The sequence below is a fragment of the Charadrius vociferus genome, unplaced genomic scaffold (assembly GCF_000708025.1).
Source record: "Charadrius vociferus isolate BGI_N301 unplaced genomic scaffold, ASM70802v2 scaffold315, whole genome shotgun sequence".
In the NCBI taxonomy this organism is placed as follows: domain Eukaryota; kingdom Metazoa; phylum Chordata; class Aves; order Charadriiformes; family Charadriidae; genus Charadrius; species Charadrius vociferus.
Genome location: NW_009648453.1, coordinates 653,497 through 671,578, shown reverse-complemented (window position 1 = coordinate 671,578; position 18,082 = coordinate 653,497). Strand labels below are relative to the sequence as shown.

Sequence of the window (18,082 nt, the reverse complement as noted above, 5' to 3'; positions counted from 1 at the left end):
TGCTTAAGAGGTGTACACTCTTAAGGCATGCATGCAGACTTCATTGGTTCATCTACATTGATAGTTTTTCCCCATAGGAGGTGCTTAAGAGGTGTACAGCACAAGGCTCAGTCTTGGGTCCCATGTCCCGTGTCCGTCCATCCCCCCCTGCCGTTGTCTAAATGAACCTTTTTGGAAATGTAACAATATAGAAAGCCACTTCATTTTTGTATTTGTTCCTGTGTCTTCAGTAATTCATTTGACTGTTTCTAAAGGCTAAAGGAGAAAATTCTCTTTTCCCATATGTAAGTTGTTAAACTACGTTTTCGATGTTGCTTACCTGGCACAGATCCACAGAGGGATGGCAGTCTAATTAAATTTCCAGCATAGTAGTTCTTTGAAGTATCAACTAATTAGGAATGGGCATTGCAAAAGTTTAGACCAGCACTCAGGAAAAGAATGCTTCATGTAACCATCACTAATTCATTAGGATAACCAAAGCTTATTTCCTTTGAGTAAAGATTTGCACATTCTCACCTACTGCAGTGTACTATATATAATACTTCTTTGTAGCTTCTCTGAAAGCACAACTCTGTTTAAAAGTAAATTAGCTAAATTGAAAGGCTAATTGCTTTGAGCTTCGAGTACAAAGGATGTCCACACTTGGATTTCTTTGCCAGCTGCAAGAAGCTGAGAAGATGTGGTTTCAGAAATCCTAACAGGGTATCTCGTGACACCTAAGAATTTTAATGTGGTGTCATAAATCACTAATTTATTCTTGCTCCAGTATTGCTTGCAGAATCTAGTCTGGTAGATCACAGTTCTGTGTACTGGGGAGGAAATGTGATGAGGGGACAACTTTTTTAGTCTGGGAACAGTTTATGTCAAATACCTGAAAAGCCTTAGACTTGCATTGCTTCGTCTTATGATTTTCAGTCGGAATAAAAATGAGTATCTGTAGTTTGGAGCAGAACTTGAAGTACCTAAGAAAGATGAATATGGCATACAGTCCCTTTATGGACTCAGATTATTATTTTTTTTTTCTGGATCATTTCAGTTGCGTGTTTTCTAACATACTTGAATGCTCTTTGTTTCCTGCCTTTTTTTCTTGTTTTCATGTTCTCACCTTTCAGTTTTTAATTGGGTGTAGTCCTCTAAGTCGTTGAGTAAATACAGCTACAGTGATATAGCACTATCTTTGTAATGTGTGTGTCACTTCAGTGGGATTCACAGAATCATGTCCTTTTTGAATGGGCCATTTTAATTTGTGGATATTGTTATGTATCAGCCGCTGCTCAGATTTGGGTTATACTGTGCTGTATCCAGGTTACACAAAAGTGGGAGCTCACAGAATTGATCTATTGTATTTTCCCCATATGATAATTCCATCCTTTCTCCCTTTTAATGAACTCATACTCTTGTTTTTAGTCTTAAACCTACTTCTAAATACTTCCCAACCCCATCTATAACTCTTACTCTTCACAGTCCCATCTGTAACTATCAGTCTAAATGATTTGTATGATTTCACAGAATATAATAATCCTGTAACTTCTCTTTATTCTCAGTTTGCTGACTGTAGTCTCAAGTAGCTGCTTCTGTTACGTGATAATGTGATTGAGCTATGTGTAAGCCTGAGGAATGAAATGGCCCCATTTTATATCTGACTCTGGTGAGTGAGAATAAGTACCATCCAGAACTCTTCAAAATCTGTCTGCAGTGAAAAGCTCTTTTTGAAGGAAAAAGACACTTGCCAGATGCTTGCTTGCATAAATTTGAGTGACTAGGAAATGTAGAGAATAGGAAGAATGCTCAAGTTTTCTGGTTTGTGTTTTTTTTTTTTAATTACAATTTAATGTGTATGTACAAGTTTCTTTCGTAAGTGTAAAGCATGCAGGTAGCCTTCTAAAGAAAGGTTACTTCTTACAAAATACATCTGCATTCATGTTGAGATTCTTACACGGACTCAATGCAGAATTGTACTTGTTCTGTATATTCTAGAGCCAGGACATTTCAGAAGGTATTTCTAAAGGTATGTTTTTCCAACCCTAAGTTTAAATAAGAAAGTAGGAGACAGACTTTTAAGGACAAATGGGACCTTTCATGTAATAACCTTTTTATTTTTTGAACAAATACGTGCACCACAAAAAGTGACCAGTTATGGTAAAAGCTGTATTACTGTGTGAAAGACGTGCATGCTGTAAAATCTGTGTGGATGTTTGCCATCAACATTTTCTTAAACACTTTCGAGGGACTGCATAAGGCACTTCAAACACAGATGATTTGCCATATCAAATGTTCAGGTCTCTGAAATACCAGGAAGACGAGGGCTGGATCTTCTGCCGGGGAGCAGGCAAACTTCTGAGGGCTGGTGTGGTTTGGTTTCTGGCTGCAAGTACAGGTCCTGTCCAGGGTCGGACTGGTCAGAGTATGCTGCTGCATGCCCTCCTAAAGCCAAGGTTTAAGATGCTCAATGTAGGTATTTTTTTTCAGAAGCGCTTTGCATCTGCTGCTTCCAGCAGTTGTTGGAAGGTCAGTGCTGCTTATAATCAGGTCACCTTTTAATTTAGATGCAGAGCTTTAGGCAATCAGGGTTATTTTAAAATTTCAGCTTGTGATTTTTAATTCTTAATTTAGTAGCAAGAGATTGCTCTAAGGACTCGCTTGTCTTGTGTTAATGCAACTAAGACAGTACTTTGTAGTGAAAGTGATTTTAAAGCTATTTATAAAAAAAATAAAAATTGGACAGTGGATTCTTTCTGTTTGTCTGAGGTTAATTTTCTTTCCAGGCTGGCAGCTGGGATGCCTTAGGGTGTAGGTGTGGCATTCGGGTCCTAGCTACACTCAGTTCTTCTTTCTGGGTGTGTTCATATTAAAAACATTTTTGGTCACATCAGGAGTGCACTTTTGAGGTAAGTGTTCTGATTTTCCCCATTAACCCTACTTTGGTTCATATTTCCACAGTCTCAGACTTTACCAATTGAAAGGTTTTGTTCCTTTGGATGAAAGTAAACCAAAACATGCAGTCTAGGAGTGTATGTATCTTGTGTGGTAATGATAATGGGCTAATGCAGTACCAGGTTGGTGCTTTCCAAAATAAACCCCTTTCGAAAGGTTCTGGTGCTGTTACAGGTACTCAGCAGCAGCCACTGCTCCATCAGTCTGCCTTTTGGTCCATGCAGCTTCCTAATGCAGATGTTTGCCATTTTTGAATGTATCCAAACCAACTGAGTTTCATTAAGATTAGTTAATTGCTGGATTATATTTTGAATTGTTATTTGCTTTCTGCAGTCAAATTTATGAGATTTCTGACAAGCCAGCATTTTTGTTACCTGTTTTATTATTAAATAATTATATCTGTATGTTTATAGCATCTAAAACAATATAGTATAAAAATACTTTTGTTTCAAAACCTTTTACTTCAGTGAACAAAAACTGAAACAGTGCTGTTGAAATAAAAGAATACGGAAAACAAAGGGAGTAGGGGACGTTATTTATGGTTTAAAAACGACATTGAAAAGTAACAAATACCAAAGCTCTAAGCAGATTAAATTTTCAGATGAAAATGTCATCTAAGCTCAGCTGAGTCGAGGATCTTGGTTGCTGGCCTTGAAATATGATACTTATGCTTAAATGATTTAGTGTGACAGTGTCTAGCCTAGGTTTTCTGGATCACTAGTATTATTTTTTTTTTTTACAGCAATTAGGTACCTGGGCCCTACAATTATTTTTAATAATTATTTTTTGGTTTAATATTTGGTGTGATATATATCTTAATGAATTGTTTATATTTTTTGTTTATTTGATGACGGAACTTTCAGTTATATGAAACAAATATATGACTACTACTATGAACTCTGTTTATTTAGAATACTTGATCAGTGAATCATGCTCGAGCAGGAATTTTTACAAAATTTTAAGCATGAGCTAGAGTTAGGAATATGATTAAATTCTCCACCATATAAATGACTCTTTAAATATCTGATTTCTGAGGTTGTTTCCATTTACATATCTGTGCCAAAGAACCAAACAGACTTTGTCCTGGTAATATACTTGTCCGGATAATGAACAGAGTATTCTAGTATTGCTTGTGACTACATTGTTTTGGGTAGGATTGCTACAACTGCTTTTGTGTTTTGTTTTGTGTGCGTAGAGGTGTGGTCTCAATTATTGCTGCTGTCTGGCAGAGTGGTAGGTATGCACAAAGACCTGTGCTGCCCTGGTTCCCGGGCTGAAAAGCGACCCTGCGTTTGAAGCCCCTTTGCTCCTAGAAGCTGAGTATAGGTGTACTCTTGCCTGGAAAGAGCTCTTCTGCACAGTTCCCCGAGCCAGCCTTCAACTGATCTGGAATATTTGGGTGGTGCTGGGAAAGAATAAATTGTAAACAGCAAGTTGTTCAGCCAGGAAAACAGATCTATTGTCTATTTGAATTACCCTATACCCTTCTCACCCTTATAAAGAGTGCTCTCCCCTTCTTCTCTACTGGTTTAGCAGCATACCTTAAATAAAATACACACCTACACACCTCCTCCCCAGATATATAAAAGTGCTCTTTGTGCAGTTTGGTTCATTCATCACGATGAGGTTTTTATTCTCTAGGGACAAGTGCATATTTCAGGCTCTTGGATTGTTATCTAGGGACTGTCATTTACTGTGTATTTTTGTAGCTCCCACAAGACTAACTTCTAGCTGGCATTTCTCTGTATAATAGTTTTAATTGTGAAGGTATTGATGCACTACTCTAGACAATATCTTAATGCTTGTTTGAAGGCTGAAAATTTGGGTGTATATAAAAGTGGAAAGTATTCATTAGTCTCACTTGAACAGTCTACTGTCTTCCAGCGTTTGAGTAATATCTCTGTCGGCATCCTTTTTGTTGAATAATTGTATTTGGGGCAGTGGGTACTGCTATGGGTATTGGAAAGTGAAAAGCTCTGGAACCCGTGTTTAGTGAGGCGGAGGAAATATATTTCAAAATAATCTTAACCTCTGCTAGAGATGCAATAATAAACCTGCTTTAAAATAGAGAGCTTCCAGAACAAAATAATGAGTTGCTCTGAGTTGTTGTTGTGCACAGACTGTGATATATTGCCAACTTATTATTTCTGAGCTCTGCGGTGTGTCACAAATGCGTGTATTTCTCTATTACATGATGCCTCTGCAATTTGGAACCTCATTTGTTGGAACTGGTCTTTGGTTTGTGTTGTATAGCATTTAAAAAAAAATGCTGAATTAGTAGTAAGCATTATTAGTTGGCTTCTAGTAACAATTTTGTCTGTTTACTTTGTAGGTATGAAGCGTCCATTAAGTCCTGACCACGTCTTTGAAGATGGGATTATGAATCAACCAGCTGTTCTACGGGGCTTTGAAGAAAAAGGACTGAGGTATGACAGACAGGACTATCAATTAAGCAAAGAAAAAAAGAAGATACTGTTTTCCTTCTGCGAAGTGTGCAATATACAGCTGAACTCTGCAGCACAAGCTCAAGTTCATTACAATGGAAAGTCTCACCTGAAAAGAGTGAAGCAGCTAAATAATGGAAAACTCCCTACAAGTACAGCTCCTGGCACTTTGTTTGCAAGTACAAGCACAGGTACATGTGATTAGTATGAGATGTTGGATTTTGGTCAAGAGATCTGAAGAAGCTTTTAAGCTCTACCTTCCCACCCAACATAACCATTAAACTTAATCTAGATTAATACTAGTAGTTAGTAATATTTTACCATGTTCAGAATTAGTGGTGTATTTCTTTTGCTGTGAAGTCAACCCGTATTAAGACAATATTGCGTTAATGCATGATTAATCAGTGTGTTGGGCCTTGTGTAGTTCACGTAGGGTCTATTTTAGAAGTAGCCGTTGTGGGTTCAAATAGTCATGTATTTTTTCATCTGCTTTTGTTCCCCAAACAAAATTCTGGAAGGATGCTACGGGTAGAGAAAAGACTTCTAAAAGAAATGTAGTGGTGGGAAGAGGAGGAGGAGAACTGGAATTTACAGGCCTGGCCCTTTCATTGTTTGTGCTTTCAGTGGTCTGGGTTTTAATTACTCTCATTCAAGCGCGAAGTAACTTGAAATAATACTTTTTACTTACTGGGCAAAACAAAGGTACCAAATGCTTGGGCAAAATGTATTTAACATGCATAATATAAAGGTGCAAAGCATATAATGTGCTTTCTTGTTAGGTTATTTTATTTCAGTGTTAGCTCACAGCTATTCTGGAAAAAAAGTAGTATTTCCTTCTGTATGCATATAAGAAAGTGAACACATGGAACTAATGATGAAGTCTTGTGGAACTAATGATTAAATCTTGTATGATTTTAGGGCAAGGATGTTGTGACTCTCCTTCCCTTTTTTAAGGGGTCCTGGTACGCTGTACGATCTCTTACTTTGTTCATAGTTTAAGGATTTTGCTGCAGGATTATCCTCTTTCTGTGATGTTCCAACAGCACTGAAGAAAATTTGTTCGAGCACTTTAAGGGTGCTTTTCTTTCTGTTAGTTGAAATAGGTACTTTCCTACTTTCTATTTTGTTAAAGACAGTTCATGGGGGTTTGACATTCTGTAGAATCCAAAACAGCCAAAGTTGATCTTAAAAAGTATTCTTTATGTCTCAAGCAAGTATAGCAAGTAATCCTTTCTGGTTCTGAGATAAATAAAATGCTGCAGGTTTAATGAATTACTGTCTAGAAGAAGCAATAGTTGCTGCTTATTAACATGAGGTATTGATGAAGTAAGAGATGTCAGTCTTCATGAAAAAGGTTTTATTAATTTTATTAGAGAATTTTTTTAATAGCCATATGAAGGGATTTGCTTTGGGGTTTTTGTATAGAAACAGTCAAACTGCATTAAAGGGGTAAGATATTTTTTTTTTCTGATTTTCATTCTTGTTAACTGAATTTGACTTTTCTTGAAGTCTGTGGTGTTGTTTCGTTTAGAACCAAGGAGTGTAATGGTAGCACTTGGGTAAGGCCACTGGTCCGAATGATTAAATTCCTATTGAATAACACCTAAATTACTTAATTGTGTGCATTCTTAAAATAACTTAATAGCAATGAGACATTCTAAGTTAATTTAAATTCCTCTGTGAATTTGAAATGTTTGCACTGTATGTTTTCTGTTGCTTTTTGTTAGCTGGACCCCTGCACTTGATGTTTTTGCAGTCATTCCTGGGGATTGCAGCTGATGCTTTGGCACTGTTGCTCAAAGAATTCTCTGACGCTGAGAATATTTTATGTTTGCTGGAACACATGCTTTGGGGTTACTGTATAGTCTGGGAGTTAAAATTCATGTTTCTTTGTGCTTTGTTCACTGATGTCTATATTAGACTATTTCCTAGTTATTTACTAGTTATGCTATGTTTCCATAGCTGAAGTATGTTGGTTTCATAGCATTTAAAAGAAAGAAATACCTTGCATAGGCAGCTTATTATTATTGCATAGACAATTTAATATGCTGCTTAAGAGCCAGTATGAGAACAAGATTTACTGAAATGTAGTTCTCAAAAAACACTTTCCAAAAATAAGTAGAAATTAATTTTCTTATAAATTAACATTATCCAGGCTCAGCATTAATCCACATCCTCTGGAGTGTTATTACCCCATGTAATGGGAGTCTGCCTTTCCCATTTCTTTGGCTAACATTGTAAACAGAATTAATTGTGCAGATGGTAAGAGAACAATTATATTCATCTCACCTCACCAGTGAACAGACTTTATTCCACGTGTGAAAGAAGCAAATAGCCCCTCTTGTACTTCACTGTTGTAACTACATCCCCTTCTAATGAACTAGGGAGCAAACAGTTCAGCACACCTCAGGAAGCTTTCTGCAAAAGTTACTGCTAATCTGTGGTTGGAGTTTTCCTCTGTCTCCAAAGATAAGTGTGAAATTAATAATATTCCTGTTGAGAAAATAAAGTGACTGTAAACTATACATACCTGTAAATACTCATTGACAGTACAGAAACTAGGATTACTGACCTGCTAGAACTGTCTTGATCCTGTGTGGCAGAACTGATCTGTACACGGACACTGTGTCCAGCCTTCTTGGCGCTTGGTGGACTTTCTTCTAAATGGGGATGAACACAGAGGAGTCATGAGACATATTTTGATACTCATCCTCTTCTGAGGTCCTCTCTGTGGCAGGTGACCTCAGGTTGTTATAAATCCTTTTAATTGTTGATTTCCACTGTGTTTCACAACTACAGCCTCAATTTGTTGCTCGTAACTTTCTGTAATAGGGAATGGTCTTTGTTGTACCTCTACTGAAAAGTTTACCAAGATTTGCTAACTGTGGAATTCCATTTCTTCGCAATAGTACTCTACAATGTATAGATGAGGGGGTTTTATACCTTTAAAATCTAAATATGTTTTTGGAGATAACTTTAAAGTTACTTCTTTATATTTAGAGTAAGTGTGCAATTGTCATAGAATTTCAAAAGGTATTTAGCAACATACTTTTCTAAAAAGCCTACTCTGTTTCTATAGTCTCTTGTTTATTTTGCCTCCTTCACTTCATTACTGAAATCTAGAAACTATTTTGCTATTTTACCTGTACCGGCAATTTCAGTTACTTCACAGCAAGTAAAATTGTATGTAAAATGAAAGTTTACAGCTGCTTTTCTTTATATTGATCAAATCAAGACATAAATTGACTAAATTAGAAGGCTTTGGTGATTTGATCCACTCACTGAACTCATTTTCTTTAGATTGGTGTTAAAAATCATGTGTGTGAAGAAAACAGTATTCTACTGCAAAAGTATATTGCACATGGTGTTAGAGCCTTCACTATTGGCTGTGTTAGTGATTGTTCCTCACCATTCTTACCCATCCTCTCTTATTGCAGCTCACGCTGAAGTTTGTCAGTGATACCATTCCCCAGGGCCATCCCTAGCCTTGTGCCAGGCATGTCTGATGTACGGCCAGGCATCTGCCAGAAAGAAATAAATGAAGTTCCAGGAAAATAAGAAAGTGTGTATTTGCTTCTGCAACTTGAATTGGATTTTTCTTTCAGTAATTTCCTATAAGCAGGAAAAGAAAGGGTAGTTTCTTGCAGCCTTGGGGTAATGTATTCTGGAGTGGGCCTGCTGAAAGCTTTTCAGCAGATGTCTTGCTGGAGCCTGCAGTGGTGACAGCAGTGGCTCTGATCTCAGCTGCTTTTGGGGTACCTGAAATCCCACCTGCCACCCTGAAAACAAGGGCTGAAGGATCTGCTCTTCAAAGGCGGGGGGGGAAAGGGGGGGTGTCCAGTTTTGAGAGTATGCTACGAACCTGGCTAATTAAAGACTGCTTGCCTCCTTATCTGCTAATAGATAGCAAATGAGTTAATTGTTTAGGAAATAAAGATAGGAGAGGGGGACAGGATTTTGCAGGCCGGAGAGGGAGCGTGCCTGCGGGATCTCAAGGCTTCCACGAGATGGTGCTGCAGCCCGGGCGATTGAGCAAACGAGCCACGGCTGTGGGTCTTGTTGGCTTATTCTGCCGCTGTCATTTTCTTAAGCCTTTTTTATGAAGCAAGCTATGTGTAGGGATAACAGCGAGTTGTTTGTTCGTATGTGCTTTGGGCAGTTTTATGGATGACTTTGTTATATTCCTCCCGGTTCTCATTTGGAGATGACACCGATGTAGTTCTACAAATTCTCATTACTTGCTCCCTGGGGTGGTATCATGTGGTGCATCTCCTTGGTTCTCTTTCCTTTGCCCTCATGCTAACATGGGAACCGTTGTTGTAGTTTTAAGAGTGAGTGTACTGGAAAAACCTCTCGAAGTCTAAATTTTACAGATCCCTGGAAATGGGTGGGATAGTTTCGTTTTTGTTACAGAAGGTGCCCAAATTCTAGAAGTGGGCAAAGCAGAATCACTTTTTCCTGGGTCCTAGGGTGTTTTGAACAGCAAATGTGGTTTAGGATCCAGATGCTCTCATTAATGCCCATTTGAAGATCTTTCGGTAGGTTTGGCTGGAAGTGAGATTGGGACGTCAGTCCTCTGGCAGTGTATCCTGGTAGCAGCTTTGCCTTTTTGCTCTTGAAATTGTATAGAACGGTGTTGGAAATGCTGTGGGCCCCTATGCTATGACTCTCTGTAGGTAACAGTCCTACAAGTTAATGTGTTCCCCTGTCATACTGAGGAAATAATCACAGGATGATTTCCTGAGAGATTATCAGCACACTGTTGTGTGATCTGGCTCACAGCACTGACCGCCAGGGATTTGTTAAACTAGCAAAGTAAGTACATAAATGACTAGACTTCTGTTGTGTTCATGACTTAGGTCAGATCACAGAAAGGGCCTGGTAATGCTTGTGCAAGGTAGAAGGTAAAACAGGAATCTTGGACGTGGGAGGAGAAGGGTGTATGGAGAAGGCAGATTTTCTTTGCTTTTGGCAATAGAGATTAGAACTGCTCTGCCTCCTTGTGTGATGCCATATTAAGTTGGCAGTCTAGGCATCCTTTCAAGTTAATGGAGGCAGGGAGGCTACAATTAAAGTGTGTGGAATTATCCTTCAAAGGATCCACGGACTGTGTAACTAACTTGCATACTAGTTTGCCAGATGTCTGGAATTACGAAGTGTGAAAAGTGTCTTCGGCTATGTCAAATGAAAAGGACCTTCTTAAACATCTAATTTAGATTAATAATTAATTTTCTAAGCATTTGACTTTTTCTCTCAAAAAGTGAAATTGACTATTGATAGATGTTGAGAAATTATTCTGAAAATATTCCAGCTAGCCTTAAATCCACATGCCCACCTTTGGCCTGGTACGTATGAGGAAGATTTTTAATTTTATTTTAAACGAAACTGTGAAGAAATTACCTTGCCAGGTGACGAGGTCAGCGCAGGATTAAATGATGGTCTGTTACAACAGAATGAAACTGGAGTGCATTGCTCAGATTTCAGTAGTATTTTTCCTTGGCTTTAGGAGGAAGAATCTGACCAGATTCAGAAGAATCTGATCCTAAATGAAGGTCTTCGTATGTAGGTTTGAACCCTTAGCTGGCCAAGACTAGCTTTCTCACAGGTAGCTTAGTTGCTATGTAAGACTGCTCTGTGCCAACTTAATGGAGAACAGAATTTTTGCTTACTTTAAGCCTCTTGATCTAGGTCCTCAAATTCCTTATCAATGTTTGTCTTTTCGTTTTTCTAAAAAAAAGAACAAGCATAATCTGACTTTTATTATAGAAGATCGTTATGAATTATTCTACCAAGTACTCAGAGGAATGCTAAGTAGCAACCAAAAGTATCTTGAAAAAGTTTGTGAACCGAGTCCTACTAAATGCATGCATGCAGAGCTATAGAATTGGTATGTATAAAGAAGAGGAGGACAGTAGAAAGCACTGTGTTATGCCACAACCTTTTATAGACTTGTAGAAAGTTAGCCCTTGTTCTGCCTTCCACATCTGATGCCTGTAGCCCAAACTTTTGGAAAGCAGTTTGAAAAAAGCTGCTGCTATGAGGCCACAAAGTGGAGCAATGCCTCAGGGCTTTCTCCCTTTGCCCCCTGTGTGAAAGGGAGGTTGCTCCCTGTTTTGCTATCCTATATTGCTAGCCTATTTGGAAAAGATTAGACTCTTTCTAGAAAGCATAACTATTACCTTTCTCCAATATAATAAAAATTAAATAAGAGTTGCATTCCTGTAATGCAACTTAGATTAGTGAGCTGTTGAGAAACTGTAAGTATTTCACTTCTCACTACAAGTGAGAAGTGGTCTTTTGGACAAGTGGTCTTTTGGACAAGATGGTGGATGGCTCCACATTGTTTCCATCATTTGAGTATCTTCCACAACTGAAGAAATATGTAGTTACATAAGTTAACATTTTTCTTACAATATGAAATGTATTTATAACTGATTAGTGCTATTTTTCTTTCATAGCAGTCGTGATTAGCTGCTTTGAAATTAAGGGGATTTATTATATTGTTTCAGTGCACTTGATACTCCTTACAAAATGTTGATGATGAGAGTTAATATGTAGGGACAGAGCTGACATTAAAGATTGTTTCTTGTTTGCTAATAACTACAAACTGTATCTATAATACTTTGTTCTGTGTTTGAGTAGCTGCACTTTGAGAGTACTGGTAAAATTCATAAAAATAATAAGTAGATGATATGTGCACTTACTGGTAGTCTTCAAGTTAAAAAAAAAATGGAAAATTATTGTTTTGTTGAGGGTGGTTGTTTTTAAGTAATTGTCAAGTTGCATTAGAGTAAAACATCCAAAAATTCCCTAATAGAAAAAAGAAAACCCAACCTTTTTGAACTTGGTAAAGGTTATCAGACCATTTATTCATTTGTAGTCTCTTCATTCTCTTGCAGGTGGGAAGCACATGAATGACATGTAAGCAAATGGAGTAATTGGCTAGTATGGAAAAAAAAAAAACCCACAATTTAAGTAGGGTGGTGCTTTGGGTGGAGTGGGGAAGGGTTTAAAAATAAAATTGGGTACCACAGTTGGGACTCTTTGCCACTAGTTGGCATAAATACATTCTCTTATCAAAAGTGTCTGCAAAATTCCTTCTGGAGAGTTTAACCTGCCTTCAGGGGCAGTTATGCTGTGGTAAAGAACCAGTATTTAAGACATCAGATAATCAGATGTTCTAGAGTCCGTGACCAAAAATACAGCTGCTCACCAGCCATGATTTCAAGCTGAGAATGGCTGCAGGAGTGGTGATGACACATCTGCTCAGGTTGGGGAGGGTATCCTTGGTCATTTAAACAGCACGGGCAATGGCCTGGAGAGCTATTGAAATCAGTTGGGTCATGTCGCTGCAAGGGTTTCCTAACTGTCAGATTGAAGGATGTGATCCGCAGTTTACAGGTGTAGACAACTAAGATGAAAACAGAGTTATAAATGCAGAGTCATCATTTTTATTCAGTGCACATTTCCAACAGTGATTTCTGTATTAAAATGACTGAAAAAAAATAATTGTCAGATTTGCGTATTATTTTCATCTTGCAAAAGTAAATCAGATACTTTCTCTTGTATGGTAAGTATCCTCATCTGGGATCAGACCCTGCCAAAATTTCTCTTAGTTGTGTCATGACACAGTAGTATATTTGGATAACTGTACAGGTACTATAATAAAAACCCCTGTGTCTTTCTATTTCTTTGCAAACTTTAGCTAGTCATGATTACATCTGATTCTTATTATACAGTGTATCTCTGTGGGTGTGAGTATGCACAGTCACACATGCCCTCTTACCTTTTTGGGAAAGAAAACGTATGAAGTACCTGAAAAGACAAAAAGATTTACATAGTGGGAAGTCTGTGTGGGAAGAGCATGAATTTAATAAGCCATGGAGATTTTTCATAGTAAGTAATTAAAAATTATTGTTGTTTTTGAAAGATGAAGGCATTGGTCATGTAATGTCATGCTGTTAGTTGTTGATTTGGGGTTTTTTTGTACAAATACTTAATTTGCTGGGCGGTAGAGATCTTTGGGTCAGTATTCTAAAATTTTTCATCCAAATATTTATGCTTCTCGTTAATAGATATCCTATTTGTTTATGTGTAATAGACTTTGTCTGTTATGTGGTTAAAAAGTACTTATTTGTTCATTTGCATAATTGTAAATTAATCTTATTTAGAAAATCTGTAGAGGAATCATCAATTTTTATTGCTGGATTATTTTTTTTTTTCAATAACGAACCTCATCAGAATACAGGCTACTGATTCTCCTCTGTCTCGTGTTCATTGTAGAAAAGACAGAGCTATTTTTAACATTTACACAGTCTAGATAGATGATTCTTCGTTCTGTGTGGTTTGGAGCTGAATCTGTAGAGCCTTTCATAATCATATCTTCTTTTTTTTTAATGGTTTGTTTGAATTTGATCACTGTAGCTGATTTCATGCATTGATAATGAAGGCTTGGGTTGCCTGTTTCTCAGCATAAATTCACCTCAGACTTCTACTTTGACAGTGCTCTGTGTTTCGGTACGCATGAAGATACAGAACTGAAATTGCTTTGCTTTCTTTACAAATGACTCAGAGTGTGCTTGTCCTTCCCTAAAATGTTGCCAGCGTGTGAAGGATTTTCAATGAGCAATGCAATAAGCCGGCATCTGGGAAGGTTTGAGGCTGCACTGGTATAACAGTGTACTGTCACACAGATGATCAGGGCTGGAGCCAAGACTCTGTAGCACCGTAGATCATATTGGTCACGTACTGGAAGTTTTGTTTATGTAAGTTAGTTGCTGTTTAAGCTGCTTAAATAGTATTGCCATAATGTGGAGCGGACTTCCCAGTAGAGGTGAGCATGATTTTTTATTATTAAACTTCCTTGAATTGCTTTGTGATATGATATTAAGAGTGGATGCTTACATGTTTGGCATTATTTCTGTCTGCATGTCATTTGTATTGTAGTTATTCCGGTGGAAAGGATAAGAAAAATTGCAAGGCATATAATGCATATTTTTCTTCTCTTCTTATTTCAGTATTAAAAGTAACTCTAAATATGTGGCAAGCTCCCTTTCCTTGCTTGCTGTTTGCAGAGGGCATCTTTCCAGTAGGTGACTTCCTATGCATTTTAAATGTTTTTGGAATATGTCAGTGATGCTGTATTATTGTTAGAGAAAGAAGCTAATTAGCGGTGTGACTAAATACCTCTTACCAGAGCTTGCTTTCTGGCTTGTTAAATCTCAAATTATAGTTATAATGAGATATAAAACACAAGAGCTCTCGGGTTCTCCAGATAAACTAAGAAAATAAAGAATGAAATAAATTGTATACTGGATTTGACATCTTGCATATGTCTGTCATTGTTAATATTAAAAGTTATGACCTGTCATGCCCAGGATAGCTTCCAGTAATTCATTTGCACAGACAGCTTGCTTTGAGAAGGGTATAAAATTACTGTTGCTTCTCCCTGACCAGTTAAATTTGAGATTTAGTGCAGTAAGTTTTATTTAAGGGAACAGATAGTGTGCTAAAGGTAGCCCGGGAAGTTCTGTTAGTAAATCTTTAAGCTCAAAAGAAGCATTATCATAAACTAAATAGACTTTGTACCTATGTGTTTAAAAAAAAAAAAAGTTTTTTATTGAGAATTTCACCTATAGCAGAACACAAAAAATTAGTTCGACTCAGTTACTTATTAAGCATTGCTGTTCTGCAAATATGTTTAGTTTGTGGTGAGACCTGCTATAATTATATTTGCATTTGCTGATAGTAATTTTTTTAATAAAAGAAGGAAAGATGCCGAAAAAATTTATTAAAATGTTTTTCTTGCTTGCTATAGAAATTTCTATGCTTACTATGTAAAGACTGCTGTGGTTTGTTTTTTTATGAGGAACTAGGACAGCTCATGCGTTTTCCTGCTAAATATATTTATGAGGCAGCTGTTTTATAGCTTTCAGCTCTAAAGTTATAGATAAGTGTGTATTTGTTTGACAGAAGATTCGAGAATTTCCATTTACTGCCAGTACATGTAAAGCTTGGCTAAGCAGACTACATCAGGAGCACACACCATTTGTATTAGCCAATCTGTCTTTGCAAGTCCCAGGGCCACTATCTTGCTAGAAGCCACTGTGTGCTTTTGAAAGCATGAAATTAGTTTTATACTGAGCACATGGTTTCTCATTTAGCAGTTCTTTTTATGGTAATGGTCAATTTATGGTTCAGTGCCAGAATTTTGGTGTTCTGTCAAAGCTGATAGCTTCTGCTAAGGTGTTCTTTGGAGATAAAAACAAACAAAACCCAAAACAACACCTTCCCACCCACCCCCCCCAAAAAACCCCAACAAAAATGCAGGTTTTGGTGGAAATCCTAGGGAGATCCTAATAAAGCAAAATTCTCCCCAGTGACTTAAACGACTCACGTTTCTGATAGTATTTTGGAGTTAATTTGTTGTAGTCCTTCAGTTAACATTTGTAAGCCTATGTTTGTCATTCATGACATAAAATTACCAAATTCATTGTCACCTTCTTACACTTCATACAGAGTTTTACAATCACTTTGCAATAAGCCTTTTTTCATGACATGGAAAATTAATATCTCTCAGTGCTAATTTGCTCTGTGTGCTTATTTAGTGATCAAGGACAAAGTACGCTTGAAAAATGTATATGAAGCACCCTAAATAGTCAGGAGAGATGCTTTTTAGAAAGCAACTTTAGAACACATTATAAAGTTTGATCTTTCTTTGGAAATCTATACAAGTCAAAATAAGTTGCTAGTAAATACCTTTGTAAAACGTCCTTTAATACATAGAATTCATAAATGGATGAGCCAACTTTACCTGTGTTTCATTCTTGGAAGAGGGCATTCTAACTGCCAGACTGCTAACTGTTCCCTCACTAGCAGCTATCCCTAGGAAAAGATTAACATAGTGAACATTTTGCACTTTTAGTCTTCACTTGGGTTATTTTGTGCAGCTTACATTAATCTCTCTTGTATATTAGTTAATTTTAAATTGCATTGCTTTTAATATAGGTCTCCATAATTCTGATTTGATCCTGCAATAAGTATTTTTTTTTATAATGCAATATTCGCTGCTTTGCTCAGCTCTGTCTGCAAGGGGCAAAATTTGACGTTGCATTTTGTGTGGAAGATGTGGTGGGCTGTAGAACTGGTAATATTTCTTCTCTTCAGTGCTGCGGAGAGATTCTGATCAGCTACTCTTACGCCTTCTGGGGAAAGAAGCAGCTGGAGGCCATAGCTTCCAGAAGCTTACTTAAGAAGTAAACTTAAGCTGGTGTACCAATTTTTTATTATTCTATCATCATGGAGGAGGAAGAGAAGAAGCAACTATGGAGACTACTGCTCTTTGTCAAAGATGCTTGGAAGGCACAGCAGAGTATCACTTTGACAAAGCTCCTTCCTCAAAGCCGTGTTCTTTGGATCATCCTGTAGTCACAAAATAGATGCAGACTGACAGCTTGTTTTTTATACAGCTTTCAAAAAATAAAAAAAAATATTTCTGTCATTTTAGGACCTTTGAATAAATTTGCTTGCTATTCTTCAGCGTGTGTTTAAAGGCTACCAGGCAGAAAATATTGTTATGAACATTTGAAAAACAATATGTGACATGTCACTACCATGACACGTAAAACTTCTTTTATTTCTTTAAGTGCTTGAGCTAGAATACCTTTCCTTATCTTGTTATTCTTTTTGGGATTCTTTTTATCCGTGCTTTTTATTGCTATGAATACAAGCTTGTCACATTTCAAGCTGGCTAGTTCTTTGTTCCAAGATGTTGTTGTCTGTAAGGTGCTTTCAGCTTCAAAGATCTTGCATCCTCTTCCAAGTGTCTTTATTGCTGCATATTTCTCCTCCTGCCATTTCACATTGGTAGGTAAAGTGAGAAACAAGATCTGGTGTGCTTGTTACACTGGGCAAAACTACGTTGCTTTCTCATAGGGAGCTTTTCTGTTTCAAGAGCCATTTCTACATCAGATTGCCAACTATCACATGGCACCATAATTTTAATTTCTTCTCCTTTAGAAGACATCAGTGTTAATGTATGGTGATCTCTTGCAGTTTGAGAGCATTCGGGATATAGCAGCTTCACTACTGCAAGGTTACTTACGAGGAGATGAGGATACTGTAAGCTAAAAGGAAAAAACGACTGGGGAAGTGGTATGGGGTTCTGAGCAATTCCATGTTGATCACTTGATTTTGGGTCCCAAGTCTAGCCAAGCTCTTCATGGAAATCTTGAATTTGCCTTTTTTAGTGAAGGTCACTGATTCCTGCCAGAGGAGCTGAGTAAACTGAGAACTGTAGTTCACTGTGGCAGCCCTGTCGAAGCCCTGCTGCTGAAGCTAGAGTTATTTTTTTCCCTGTCTATAGGCTAAAGAGCCAGAGGTCTTCTGGAGGTCTCACCCAGAATGTTCAGCCAAAAAATTGTGTGGCTTTTTTCATATGCTTTCTGTTCTGTAGGATTCTAAGCAGTGCTCATAACATGTCTTTGAAGGGAAAATGAACTGCGTAACTTCCCTCTTTCACATACGCTTTTTGTTCCTGTAGGGATTTTTTTTTTCTTTTTCTGGAAGTGAGGAAAGCAGGGTACTTTTTGATGTGTACAGATGTAAGGAGGGTGCTTTTGTATCGACACTAGCAGTTAGGGCAGTTGAAAGGCTAAATTCCTTAGCCTTGGGTAGGTCCAAGACCTACCCGGAAAAAGCTTTTT

The 18,082-nt window shown here is 37.5% G+C and overlaps 1 protein-coding gene across 1 annotated transcript in view; it reads left to right on the top strand.

The window, feature by feature from the left end:
- Positions 1 to 5,268: 5,268 nt before the first annotated feature.
- ZNF385B (zinc finger protein 385B) overlaps positions 5,269 to 18,082 on the top strand; it is a 143,836-nt gene continuing 131,022 nt past the window's right edge. The window contains exon 1 of the mRNA XM_009885613.1: positions 5,269 to 5,569. Coding sequence (XP_009883915.1) covers positions 5,269 to 5,569 — 301 coding nt within the window. The remainder of the gene's footprint in view (positions 5,570 to 18,082) is intronic.